At 37.6% G+C, this 14,447-nt stretch overlaps 2 protein-coding genes across 4 annotated transcripts in view; one reads left to right on the forward strand and one right to left on the reverse strand.

Annotated features, from left to right (window-relative positions):
* The window catches only part of RALYL (RALY RNA binding protein-like), a 1,110,405-nt gene that overhangs the window by 466,207 nt on the left and 629,751 nt on the right, over positions 1–14,447 (reverse strand). The window lies entirely within an intron of this gene.
* The window catches only part of LOC102812749, a 170,016-nt gene that overhangs the window by 93,113 nt on the left and 62,456 nt on the right, over positions 1–14,447 (forward strand). The window contains exons 4-6 of the mRNA XM_006859249.1: positions 6,335–6,577; positions 8,842–9,018; positions 10,280–10,435. Coding sequence (XP_006859311.1) covers positions 6,335–6,577; positions 8,842–9,018; positions 10,280–10,435 — 576 coding nt within the window. The remainder of the gene's footprint in view (positions 1–6,334; positions 6,578–8,841; positions 9,019–10,279; positions 10,436–14,447) is intronic.

Consider the following 14,447-nt stretch of genomic DNA (forward strand, 5'->3'; position numbering starts at 1 on the left):
TTTGCACATTTCATTATAATACTTCACTTTGTCTTTTCGAACTGCCCTTTGAAATTTTCTGTTTAGCTCTTTTATCTTCTCATTTCTTCTGTTTGCTTTAGCATCACTATGCTTCAAAGCAAGTTTCAGATATTCATGTTGGTCTTTTCATGCTTTCTTGTCTTCTTAATGACCTTTTGCTTTATTCCTGTATGATGTTCTTGATGTCATGTCATAACTCTTCTGTTCTCCAGTCTAATGCATAGAATGTGTTCTTGAGATGATCTCCAAATTTAGGTGGGCTATAAGGAGCTCTGGTAGCGTAGTGGTTACGAATCGAGCTGTGAACCGCAAGGTCAGCAGTTCGAAACTACTAGCTGCTCTGCGGGAGAAAAATGAGGCATTCTGCTCCCATAAAGATTAACAGCCTCGGAAACCCTGTGCAGGGTCACTATGAGTCGGAACCGACTCCACGGCACATAACAACAACAACAATATTCCATATGATATTTTGACTCTTATAGGCTTGTTTTAATTTTCTTCAGCTTCAGCCTAAATTTGCATAAAAGCAATTGATGGTCTGTTCCACAGTCTGCCTTCGGCCTTGTTTTGGCTGATGATACATATGGAACTTTCCCACTATCTCTTTCTACAGTTGTAGTCAATTTGATTTCTGTGTATTCCATCTGGTGAGTTAAAAAAAAAGGTATCTTCAATGAAGAAGTCATTTTTTGAATTTAGAGAAAGTAATTAGAGCGAAACATTGGATACAGGAAGTCATATTGCTGTGAGTTGCAGAATAAATGTGAGATGAAAGAGGGTGGCAAATAAGGATTATTCTTTCATAAACTGTGGCCATGAAGAGTATGAGAGTTACAAATTGGTAAAAATAAACATACACATACACACAGAGGTTTTTAATATGGGAGACACTTGAATGCTGATAGGTAAGCATCAGCACAGAGACTGGAAAATGGGTCTGAAGTGATAAAGAATCCATTAGGGAGGGGATTGAGTACTGAGCACCTGTAGTGATTAACACTGAATAAGAGGTGGAAATACGGTCAGGATATTTACAAACTATGGTATATAAACAATACTTCAGTGATATAAAGTATTGGGGTTTTTTTTTTTGTTTTTGTTTTTTGTGTTTTTTTTAAAGCTGTCAAGTAGGTTCTGATCCATGGCAACCCTGGATAGGGTTTCCAAGGAGCGGCTGATGAGCTTGAACCACCAACCTTGTGGTTCAAACAGCTTTGCAGTCTGGCACATTAACCCACAGCACTACACCAGGAGTCCATAAAGTATTGGGCAGGACATATTAATAGGGAAATAAAAATAAGTATAATTATTTAGTAATTGAGAAAGCAATTGCATTGACACTGGAATGAGAATTGCTTGGGTAAAGCTAATGGGGATGGCACCTGAAGATTTAAAATGGCATCAATTTAGGGTCCAGCGGTTTTCTCCAGTAGTTTAAGGTTCTCACAGAAAAATTGGGTGGGTGGGTATTTGGTTGATTCAATACTGAAGTTTTTCCAGGTAAGCAAGAGAATGTGAGCATTATAGGAGCTCTGGTAGCATAGTGGTTATGAATCAGGCTGTGAACCACAAGTTCAGCAATTTCTCCAGCTGTTCTGAAGGAGAAATATAAGGCTTTCTGCTCCTGTAAAGATTTACAGCCTCAGAAACCCCCGTACAGGGTCGCTGTGAGTCAGAACTGACCCCAAGCCACATAACCACCACCACATTAGGGAAATGGAATACAAAGTTTAGGTTAATGACAGACTTTTGTTGTTATTTAAATTTCTGTTCAGTTGAGAATAACAGAAAATTTGATTTACAATGGTTTAGGCAAACAGTTTCATTTTCTCAGTTAACAAGTCTGAGGAAGACAGCTGCTAATAGCATTCATCAACTCAACAGTGTCAGAGTCAAGAGTTTTTCTCATGTTGTGAGATGGTATCAGCAGCTTTAGTCATTGCCCCTGTGCTTGAGACACAAACACAAAATAGGGTGAAGCAGAGAAGAATCAGCCTCATCTAAATCACTTTAAACCATACAGTTTTTCAAGGCCACTTTTAAAACCATGGAGGCTGAGGAAGAATATTCGGTATTTACATCATCTCTAGTGGACATGTGGTGCTGTAGGATAGCCCTGGACTACAAGGTCAATGGTCAATTTGAACCACAAAGTTGCTCATTCAAACCTATCAGCCACTCCTCTGAAACCAAATACAGGATCACTATGAGTTGGAAACAACTCGATAACATTTAACAACAACAACAAAGGCAACAACAACAACTGTGGATGCAGTCATCTGATATAGAATTGAATACATTTTTTTCTTGTGTATTTTTGTTTTTAGGAGTCCTAGTGTGGTGCTGTAGGATAAGTACTGGACTTCTAGCTGAATAGTTGGGTTTCCATCAACCATTCCTTGGAAACCCCATACAGTATTGCTATGAGTTAGAAACCTGGCCACACTCAGCAATAGCAATAACCACAATATATGCACATATTTAATTTTACTAGATATTGGAAATAGTAATTGGTGATAAGACACAAAGGATTTAAATCCTGGTTCTTACTAACCATGGGACCTTTGACTATGCTTCTGTGCAACTCCACTCTCATCCCTTGGGGGTACTCTAAGAGTAAACTGGGACAATATACAATATACCTTGTTATTATTAGGTGCTATCAAGTCAGTTCGGACTCATAGCAGCCCTATGCACAAACAAAACATTGCTCATCTTGTGTCATTTTCATAATTGTTATTTTGCTTAAGGCCATTATTGCTTGCACTATGTCAACCCATCTCATTGGGGAGTCTTCCTCTTTTTTGCTGACTTTCTAGTTCACCAATAAAGTCCTTCTCTATTGGCTGGTCCCTCTTGATAACATGTCCAAAACATGAGAGATGAAGTCTAGCCATCCTCTCTTCTAAGGGGCATTCTGGTTGTATTTCCAAGAAAGACTTGTTTATTCTTCTGGCAGTCTATGGTACTTTCAATATTCTCCACCAACACCACAGTTCAAAGGCATTGGTCCTTATTCATTGTTCAATTTTCACAAGCTTATGAGGTGCTTATGACTTTGAATACTTTAAAGAGGTCTTTTGCAGCAAATTTGCCAAATGCAATACTTGACTGCTACTTCCATAAGCGTTGATTGTGGAACCAAGCAAAATGAAATCTTTGACAATGTCGATCTTTTCTTTGTTTAATATGATGCTTTTTATTGGTCCAGTTGTGAGGATTTTTGCTTTCTTTATATTGTAGTGCAATCCATGCTGAAGGTTCTGGCTTTTGATCTTCATCAGTACATATTTCAAGTCCTCTTGCTTCCAGAAAACTATGGTATGTCATCTGCATATCTCAGGTTGTTAATGAGTCCCCCTTCAATACTACTGCCTTGTTCTTCATATAATCCAGCATCTCAGATAAATTACTAGGAATACAGATTGAATTCAGTATGGTGAACAAATACAACCCTGCTGTACACCCTTCCTGATTTTAAACATTCATCTTCTCTCTATGTACCCGTTTCTCATGAACACAATTGATTATGTTCTGGAATTCCCATTCTTCACAAAGTTATCCATACTTTTTTTTAATGATCCACACAGTCAATGGCCTTTGTTTTGTCAATAAAGCACAAGCAAACATCGTTTTGGTATTCTCTGCTTTCAGCCAAGATCCATCAGATGCCAGCAATGATATCCCTAATTCTGTGTCCTCTTGACTCCAAGTGTGAATTTCTTGCAGTTCCCTGTCCATGCAACTGTTTATGAATGATGGTAAACAAAATCACACTTGCATGTAATATTAATGCTATTGCTGGATAATTTCTGCATCGTATTGGGTGACTTTTCTTTGGAATGGGCACAAGTATAATCTTTTCCAGTTGGCTGGCCAAGTAGCTGTTTTCCAAATGTCTTTGCATAGACTAGTGGGTGTTTCTAACACTGTATCAATTTGTTGAGACATTTCTATTGGTATTCTGTCAATTTCTGGAGCTGTGTTTTTTACTAATGTTTTCAATGCAGCGTAAACATCTTAGTTCAGTCCATTAGTTCTTGCTCAAATACTGCTTTCTGAAATGGTTGAATGTCGATCAATTGTTTTGGTGCTTAAATGTTCAATATTTTGTTCAGAGAATCTTTCAATTATTGAAAGTTGAGGCTTGAAGTTTTTCTTCAGTTCATTCAGTTTAAGGAATGCTGAGCACCCCCTCTCTTTTGGCTTTCTTACTCCATGTCTTTCCACATTTCATTATAATACTTTACTTTGTCTTGAGGTATACTTAGAAATTTTATGTTATTCTTTTACTTCATTATTTTTTCTATTTGCTTTAGCTACTCTACTTACTCAAGAACAAGTTTTAGAGTCTTTCCTGACACCCACTATGGTGTTTGTTTCTTTTCTGTCTTTTAAATGACCATTTGCTTTCTTCATATATGGTGTTCTTGACGTCATCCCAGAACTCCTCTTATCTTAGATCTTTAGTGTTCAGTGTATCCAATCTGTTCTTGAGATGGTTTCTAAATTTTGTTGGGCTATAATCATGGTCATATTTTGTCTCTTATGAACTTGTTTTAATTTTCTTCAACTTCAGCCTGAACTTGAACATGAGATATTGATGGTCTGTTCCACAGTGAGCTCCTTGCCTTGTTTTAATTGATGATACTGACTTTGTCCATTGTATTTTCCCACAGACACAGTCAATTTGATTCTAGTGTATTCCTCTGGTTAGGTCCATGTGTATAGTTGTTGTTTACATTGTTGAAATAGGTATAATGGTATTTGCAATGGGTAAGTTGTTGGACTTGCAAAATTCTATCATGTGATATACAGCATTGTTTCTTTCACTAAGGCTATATTTTCCAACTACGAATCCCTCTCATTTGTTTCCAATTTTCACATTCCAATCACCAGTAATTATAAATGCATCTTGATTACATATTTCATCAATTTCAGACTGAAGAAGTTGATAGAACTTTTTCTTTGCTGGCTGATGAATACATTTTACTAATAATTGTTTTAATTGATCTTCTTTGTAGGCATATAGATATCCTATCATTGACAGAATTGTATTTTAAGATAGATCTTGAAGAGTTCTTTTTGACATCAAATGGGACACCAATCTTCTTCAGTTTGTCATTCCTAGCATAGCAAACCATATGATTGTCTGATTTAAAATGTCCAATACCTGCCCATTTCAGCTCACTAATGCCTAGGATATTGAACTTTATGCATTCCATCTTATTTTTTACAAGTTCCAAATTTCCTATTTGGTACATTCCATGATCTGATTATTAATGGATGTTTACAATTATTTTTTATTTTGAGTCATGCCCCATCAGTAAATAAAGGACCCCGATGCTTTGCTCCATCCACATCATTAAGGATGTCTCATCTTCCCCAGTAGTATTTTGAGCACATTCCAGTTTGGGTGTGTATCACTGTAGGATAAATCCTGGACAGCAAGGTTGGTTTCAACTGAAAGTTGGCAGTTCAAACTCACCAGCTACTCCTAAGAAGCCCTACACCGGGTTGCTATGAATCAAAACCAATTTTACAGCAATTAACAACAGCAACAACATATAAGACAACATTTTTGCTGCCATTTTTAAGATTTTCAGTTACTAATCTCTCAGAAGTGGACGACCTAGTCCTTCTTTCTTAGACTGGAACCTCTGCTGAAACCTGTCCCCCACGGAGGACCCTGCTGGTATGTGAAATGCAGGTGGTACAGTTTCCAGCATCACAGCAACACAGAAGTCACCACAGTATGACAAACTGACAGTCATGTGGAGCAATTATAGAATGTTGTTGTTGTTAAGTGCCGTCGAGTTGGTTCCGACCCATAGCGATCCCGTACAGGGTTTCCGAGGCTGTAAATCTTAACAAGAGCAGACCGCCTCATCTTTCTCCCGCAGAACCGAGGGTAGTTTCGAACTGCCGACCTTGACGTTCGCAGCCCGATTTGTAACCACTATGCTACCAGAGCTCCTTAGAATAGGAACAAATAAAACATTTTATCGAATACTTTTTCCAATACAAATTTTCTGCACTTGTTGTCAAGTGTCGTTGAGACAGTTATGCCTCATAGTGACCTAATATATAGTTTCCAGAGTGGCTGGTAGGTTTGAGCCACTGGTCTTTCAGTTAGTAGTCCAGTGCTGATCCTACAGTGCCCAATACATATAGAAATGTTTCTTCTTAGAATAATGTTGTCAGCTTATTTAAGATAACAGAATCATGTTCATCCAAACAATGTGGGATAACATTAAAAGAAACAAGTGATTATGAAAATAATTTTTCAAAGTTCCTTCCTCATTCCTCTCAGCCCCATCCAGATCAACTTAGCACAGGTCTGCTCCAACAGATGGGCTGTGCATTGGGCCTCCAAAGACAACAAATTCAGAGAGTGAGATTTGGAATGAAAGCAAATGTCAGCCACGAGCATCCTCCTGGGAAAACATTTTGTCTCAAATACCACCCTCTCCTACCTATTCAGACCTCTCTACACAGTGTGCAAGTGGAAAAGTATACTCTCAGCAGACAAATAACAGTGACAAGAGGGTCATACGTAAACTGAATATCTAAGTCAAGCTGAGAGAAAGAGTCTAATATAAACTAACAATGTAGGAAAGTATCTCACAATCGGTTCATGATGAAAAGTTTTAAATTCTACAAGGTTAAAAATGTTCACATGATTAAAAAGATATATATCACATTTAGTGAACTGAGATGGATTCTACTTTGGGAACAGAGTGTAATTAAAGATTTATTTTTGGAGAAAATTTGTGACTCTTCAAAGTAAAATAATTACAGAAAAATGACAAATTAAAACTTTCAGAAATAAATATGTCAAATGGTGTTAGCAAACACTGCTAAAACCTTGCAAGTTTGTGCTTAGGGTATTACTCATCAATTTGGCAGTAGCTTGCAATGTACAAATTGGATTTGAAAGGGACAGTGGCTCCATCATCAAATTAGACTGGACAATGGGAATTAATGGGGTTTACAAGTGGTGACAAAAGAAAAAACAAGTCAGCGAAACCCTGGAACAATTTATCATGCCATTCTGCAAGAATGAAAATCAAGCGAAAAAAATTATTTTTGAAACAATTAGTTTGAAGAAAAAATTATTTTTTCATATCAGAAACAAAATTTCCTGTGTTTAAGAAACATACACATACCCCCATTCACATAGTATTGAGTCAATCCAAATAGTTTTGGGTAAAAGGAGTAAATGTGAGACATTCAAGACATTAATTTTTTTTTTTTCATAGTTGGAACTGTCAAAGGAACATTATATTTTTATATCTCAAAAATAAAATTTAAACATAGTAAGTTCTATATACATATATATGTTTATAAGTATATATATATGTGTGTGTGTGTGTAAGTGCATATATATCACCTGTTTTTAAAAAAATGAAATTCCAGTTATAATCAATGAAATAATGGAATGTTTACCTGGACCCAAAGCGATAAATTGGCTGTGATTATTTTACTAATTTCTATGTGAGGAGGTTTATTTTTTTCATATTTTTAAAATTTTAAGAGTGTGTATTTCTATATAATTCTAAGTACACTTAAGTAATCTGTAGAATCAACTTGACAAATGGTACTGTATAGTGAAGTAGGCCCTTGACAGGGCTCTCCAGAGTCTGAAGGTCCTGAGGGCTTGGTAACCCCCAGTCTGACTGACTGGGTTCTTGCAGGTTCCCAACTCAATGACATGGACAAACACATGCTCACAGGGAAGAGAAGAAAATGTAGGTAAGTTAGGCTGCTTGTACCTGGATGTGTCTGGATCTTTCACCCATATTTCAGGTACACGGAGTAAAGGATATCAGGGCACCACATAGTGCCTTCTGTAAATGCATCCTGCTGACCTTCATGGGTCTAGGAGGCCAGGGTTTTCTTCTGCACAGGATAAAGTTTAGCAAATTCAGGGACAGTATTCACAAAGAATTCATTATGAATGGAACCCCTTGGATTTCTGTGCATAGCCACTCTACTATTTCTACAAATTAAACCTGACATTGACCAGCATTGTCTAAGGTCTGTATCCCCTAATCAATCTCAGGAGCTTCTGTGAAATAAATATCTGTTACCTGGAAAGATGTTCCCATCTTTCTTGGCTTACACAAACACACATTTTAATACCCTTCTCCTCTTTCACATTCATATTCAGTAGTCGGTAATCCAGTGTTGTTGCATTCGCTAAAGGATAAAAATCATAGGGAAGTAATGTGTCTCATGGGAACTGAATTGCCTTCCTCTCCTTATCCTACCCCTTGACACTTTCACATATCCTTTTTCTCTCTTTTTATGCCATCAGTCTCTGCTCTTATATATAGTCACATTCATTCTGGAGGGAAGCAAGCAACCGTACGTTCAGGATCATCAAGTGCAGGAAATCACCCTTGTGTGGAGTTCCCAGGCAAGAAGCAAGCTTAATTGATCCCCTCTTCCATACGGAGGGTGTTGCCCAGTGATTCTGACTCCTAGCCCAGATCTGTCCTTTGACATCTTCATTTTTAATGATTGATTTTTCTTCTCCATCTGTTGTGATGCTATATTTTCATCCAGTGCAGAGAATTTCTGCTTTCTTTATACTGAGGTGCAACTCATGCTAAGAGTTGTTTCTTTGATCATCATCATTGAATTTTTAAGTTCTCTTCCCTCTCAACAAGCAAGGCTGTATCATCTGCATATCACAGGTTGCTTTTAGTAGACATGAATTATTGTGGCTTGTGTGGCTCTTTGTAAGTCTTTAAAGTCCCGGTCACTACATAAAGAACTATTTTGTTGTTGTTGTTATTTATTTATTCTTGACAGCACCAGCAAGACCAGGACAGGACTCTGCTCTTCCGAGTTGACCAGACTTGCATCCACTCTGTGCGGGGCAGCCTGAGAGCCGAGGAAGAAGCTCTGGAACATCTTCAGGTGGCAGTCTCTTCTTCGTTGGGCCTTTGGGCTGGCCCACCTGCCCAGAGGGAGGCTGGTGAAATTAAGGTAGACTGACATCTCTTTGGGGCCTCCAAAATGTTGCGACAGCATGAGTCAGCAAGGAGGTTTATTTTTTGCAATACAGTTTTTTGACTTAAAAAATAAATGCAAAATATCAACTAGAAATTTAATAATACCATACTAAACCTTTTCCTCTAGCCAAGATTGAACACGTACAATATTTCAGTTACATTAGGCTTTACTTTTCTCTATTTCTATCACAATAGAATTATGAATAACCTTTATTTGAAATTTTAAATGGCCAGGGATACATGATAATAAGCAAAAATGTCAATCTGAGTTGTTTAAATATTTGTTAAGTGTGTCACCTAGCCATACAAGATCTATTGTTTCTTGCATCTAAAGAAATGAAAAAGAAATGTTTCGATGCCTCCAAACTGAAAATCATGTACTTTTACAAAGATGTGCAAAACCTATATATTTGGGGGAAAAATGATCCTAATATATTTTTATTATAGAAAAATAACTTTATGATCATAAGTAAAGTCCTCTTTTAAATCTAGATTATTGTCTTTGAGCTATATGTCAATTATTTAGACTTTATCAACAGATATTTATGAAGCCTCTAATAAGGAGATACTGTGAGATACAGTGGGGCTAGAAAGACAAAGTCCCTTTCTAGGTGTCAGGGGAGCTGAAATTCAGAGCTTGCAATTTAGACACAAGCACAAACCAGTATTAATAAACTATGTGTTCAGAGTTGTCACCTCATTCTGAGTGCAAGTCTAGGGGGACTCCTTAAAGGAGATGAACCTCAGTACTCATTCTGAGGGATGAGAAACAGTTAACTACACAGGCAGGATTAGGTGCAGCAGTTTAGAGAGAAAGAAGTGTTGAACTCTAAGCAAGGAATGCCGCTATAGCAGAAGGTGGAACAAAAAAAAGAAGGGAGAGATAAACAGCCCAGATGGCAGAGGCCATGTATGTTAGGTTCCGCGACCTGGGCTTATCTTGTCGGTGATGAAGTATCAATGGGAGATTTTTAAGCAAAGAGATAATGGGGTCACCTTTATGCTCTTGAGCAGAGGCAAGCCAACTTATTCTGTAAAAGGTCAGATAGTCACTATTTTAGATTTTGTGGGTCATATGGTTGCTGTATCAATTCTGTTACTGTAACATGAAAGCATACATAGATAATAAATAAATGAATGGGTGTTGGTGAATTCCAATAAAGCTTTGTTTATTGAAACTGAAAATCGAACGTCATATCATTTTTATGTGTCATGACATATTATTGATTTTTCAGACATACACAAATGTAAAAATATCCTTTGTTCCTGGCTGGACAAAAATAGACAGCAGGCCAGCTATGGCTCACAAGCCATCATTTGCTGATTCTTACTGTAGATCTATCGCTTTGGCCAAATCTGAGGAGGATGGATTTGAATGTGATAAGATTGGAGTAAGGGTGTCCTAGTAAGCGGCTGCTTTAGTTACTCAGTATAAGAATGTCATGAGAACAAAACAAGCAGAGTGTCAGTAAAGATCGACAGGAGGGGGAAAAAATCAAGAATGTTTGGGCAATCCATCAGCAGAATTTTTTTTATTAGGAAGTGAGAATAAGGGAGGAACCAAGAAAAATACACAGCTTTCTGGAATGAGTGGGTAAATTAGTTCACTGGAGTGAATTGGGGCAGAGGGTTATGTTTAGGGCATATGATGAAAGATTCAGAGACATTTGAGAAGCTGAAATTTTCATATTTCAGATACACTAGTTTTTAAAATGGCTAATTTCTTTTTCACAGCTTATAATCTGTAGACTTGTCTTTTTATTATTTACTTTTTATCACCTTAAGTCATTATCCTCATCCTTAAATTACACAGAAGAATCTACCATTCCCTCCTGCCCTGCTCCATCAATAACAACAAGAATTCCCGTTGTTGGTATGTACAAATCAAGTCCCAGGGAAGAGGGAGAGGAAAGAAACTAAGACAAGGAAAAACTGAAGAAAATCAATGAAAGAAAAAAAAAAATTGCTGTGTACCCAGGGATTCCTTACTTTCAATTCCTTCAATTGGGTGATTAAGAATTATTGAAGGGAGTTGGGACCAGGAAAAAATTTGTAGTTGTCAAATAGCACCTTGGAGAGACTTAGAAACATTGGGGAAAATGACTCACTTCTGAGTTTGTAATTTGCAAAGCGTTGGCTTTAATGTGACTCTTGCTCCCACTAGACTATCTGGTTACATGGACAACCAACCAACAAATAAATAAATCAAGGAGCTCTGGCCAATACATTTAAGGTATTGAAATGAAAATTTCTTCCCAAGAGATACGTTGCTATGTTCTTGTTAGGTACCCTCCAGTCAGTTCTGACTCATAAACCCTGTATCTAAGGTGGTAAATCTTTATGGGAGGAGAAAGTCACATGTTTTTCCCTTAGAAGCAACTAGTGTGTTTGAACTGCTGATCTTTGTAGTTAGCAGTCCAGTGATTATCCTACAGTGTCACAGTTCCCCTGCAAGAGGCAAAGCTTACCTACCCAAAATGGGGGTGGGGGGTGGGGGGAGGGGAGGAGCGGCTACAAAAGCAAGAAGTGACTGGCTTACAAGCTTTCAAGAGGGAACCTAGATCCAGAAAGCATGGAGGAAGGTAGAATCTCCACTGAGTAGTATCCAATCTGTCTAGGTGGTGCTGATGAAATGAAATGCGGATAGGTAACTTGTGATACAATAGTGAATAATTGTTATCAGGACTGATTGTGAAGGTTGGAAATGTAACGGTAGACATTTTGTAGCAAGGAGGGGAGTGATTAACTTTTCAGTCTAAGAGTGGAGGTCCCTGGGACCATCAAGGGAGAGGAGCAGAGAGCAGTACCCTACCCAGAGAAGCAGTGATGCCTGAAATGGAGGCAGAGATGATGACGTGGAGAGATGGAGCTGTTGGGGACTTTAGACACAGAGAGGGAGAGGGGCTGTGTGCTGACGACCTGGGGGCAGGCTTGTAGTGTATACCCTTTGATGCATGGAGGGGATTGTAACCATGGCAATGAAATGATATATGATAGGATGAATGTAAAACGAATGTTCTCCCATGTAAACTATCACATAATGCACAATAAAACATTTAAAAAAAAAAAAAAAGAGGCAAAGCTTAATAAAAACGAGAGAGGAAAGATGTTCCTTGATGTCTCTTAAAACCTGAAAACTGGTGGTTCCTGCCCAGACTCCCTTGAGAATTGAGACCCAGGTGTTAGAATTATGGAATGTAACTTTGACTTAGAGAAGGGAGACATGGTTTTCAAATAAATGTAGTCACTGAGAAACAGTACAAAACTGAAAGAGCTCGTAAATAGATCATAGAATAGTAAATGATATAAATACAAAGTAACACAATACTGCCAACAAGAATAGTTTTGGAAGAATAGACCATTATAGTGTTGGTCTGATTAAAAGTGTCAGTGTATTTGAAATGAACCAAAATACATGGAGTTTTTCTCGATCTGTACTCTGAGACCAAGTAAACAGAATTGTGATTTAGTTGTTAAAATTTATATAACTGATTTCTTGTCCAGTTGATAGTAAGCTATTGTTAGCTGAGTTAATTCTCACATAATGTCTAAGGAATGTGCTCACCTGAAATGTACTCAGAAGGAAAGAATGCGTTGCTTGTGAAGGGGTTTGAGTATCTCCAACCCTACTCCCCGGAAGAGTTCATCTCACCGAGGACTCTGCCTGTTCAGTTTTCATAAGAATTTTTTTTTTTTTTTCCTAATTGGAGACACATGCCTTAAACATTAGACTCATATAGCCAATCACCCTTGGTATGATTTCTTTGGTTGGTTGTTAGGGCAGTTCTAACTCATCGTGACCTGTTGTATAGGCTTACCAAGGAGCGGCTATTAAGTCTGAACCGCTGACCTTGATGCTAGCAGTCCAGTACTTACACTACAGTGCCACACCACAACTCCATTTCTGATTTTAATTTCATTTTCTGAGTATATTTCCTACACAGGGAAAATACTATTGCCAGAAGATGGGATTTTCTATGGCAACTGGGAATTATGTTTCGTATTTTATTGCTACCATTTATTGAGTGGCTCCTTTTAGAAACAGTTACAATAACTTCTAACATTCATATCCCTTAAAAAATGCATCTTATGCCCCTTTTACGTAGAGGGCTTTATTGTTATTGTTAAGTGCTGTGAAATTGGTTCTGATTTATGGCGACCCAGTATAGGATTTCTGAGGAATGGCTGGTAAGTCTGATCAACCAACCTTGTGGTTCAAAGCGATATTGCGGTGTAGTGTTTATCCTACAGTGCTACACCAGCACTCCACATAGAGGACTAGCGGAAGTTAAAAAAAAAACCTAGCCCAGCACACTTAACTGTTAAGTGCTGCTGCCAGAATGCAAACTTAATCTGTTTTTGGCTCCAAACCTGTGTTCTATGTGTACTCCTTCAAGTGGCCTCACTGCAAATCAGTGTTAGTTCTCTAGTAAATATTCCTGCACCTTCTGAGCTGCTCAGATTGATAAGGACACTTCAAATCCAGTTAACTATGAGGAACACATTCTTCAGATCCCCTAAATGCCCTTCTCTTAATGCGTCATCAGGCGACAGAAATAATTGGTTGTCCAAGGACATTTTAAATTCATTCATTATATTCATGGTTCACAAGTTTATTAATTTGAAGATATAATACTTTGCTGAATAAAAGTCATTTGAAATTATTATTTTTGCAGTTTTTTTTTTTCCTTTGAGAGTAATATATTCTTTGTTGTTATTAAGTGCCATCAAGTTAGTTCCTACTCAAAGTGACTATTATAGGATTTCCAAGGATTGGTAGGTGGGTTTGAGCCACTGACCTTGTGGTCAGCAGTCCAGTGATTATCCTACAGTGTCATACCAGGATTCTCTGTTGTTGCTGTAGTAGCTACTTAATGGCACTTATGAGATTAAGTCAAAAAGTATTGTTACTGGAGTTCTAGTTAATACATGCACTAGATTTGTTTCAAACGAAACATATTTAAACATGTCTTTGATTATCTGTGGATGGCTGCAGACAAGTTCTGTCAGTGTTACACTTTTTTTAGATTCATTGGAGCATCTTCAAATTTTTAGGTCGGGGCTAATAGAAAATATTTAACAAAATTCAAGTCAATAGATTCTCACATCATTAAAGCTTTGCAACAAGTTTATGGGAGTATTGTCCCCCATAAAACAAGCATTTTTAGATGGATCAAGCATTTTAAGGAAGGTTGGAAATACCTCAAAGATGAGCCACGAAAGGAAAGATCATCAACCTTGATGAATGAAGGAATTGTGGCTGAAGTCCAGAAACTGGTAAAAGAAGATTGTAGAAATACCATTGATGTAATAGCTTCTGAAGGTGGCTTCTCAAATGGTTCAGCATTTTAAACTTTGAGGAAACATATTAACTGCAGCAAAGATCTTTCATTATACAAAGGT

This window comes from Chrysochloris asiatica, unplaced genomic scaffold (assembly GCF_000296735.1).
Source record: "Chrysochloris asiatica unplaced genomic scaffold, ChrAsi1.0 scaffold00031, whole genome shotgun sequence".
Classification (NCBI taxonomy): domain Eukaryota; kingdom Metazoa; phylum Chordata; class Mammalia; order Afrosoricida; family Chrysochloridae; genus Chrysochloris; species Chrysochloris asiatica.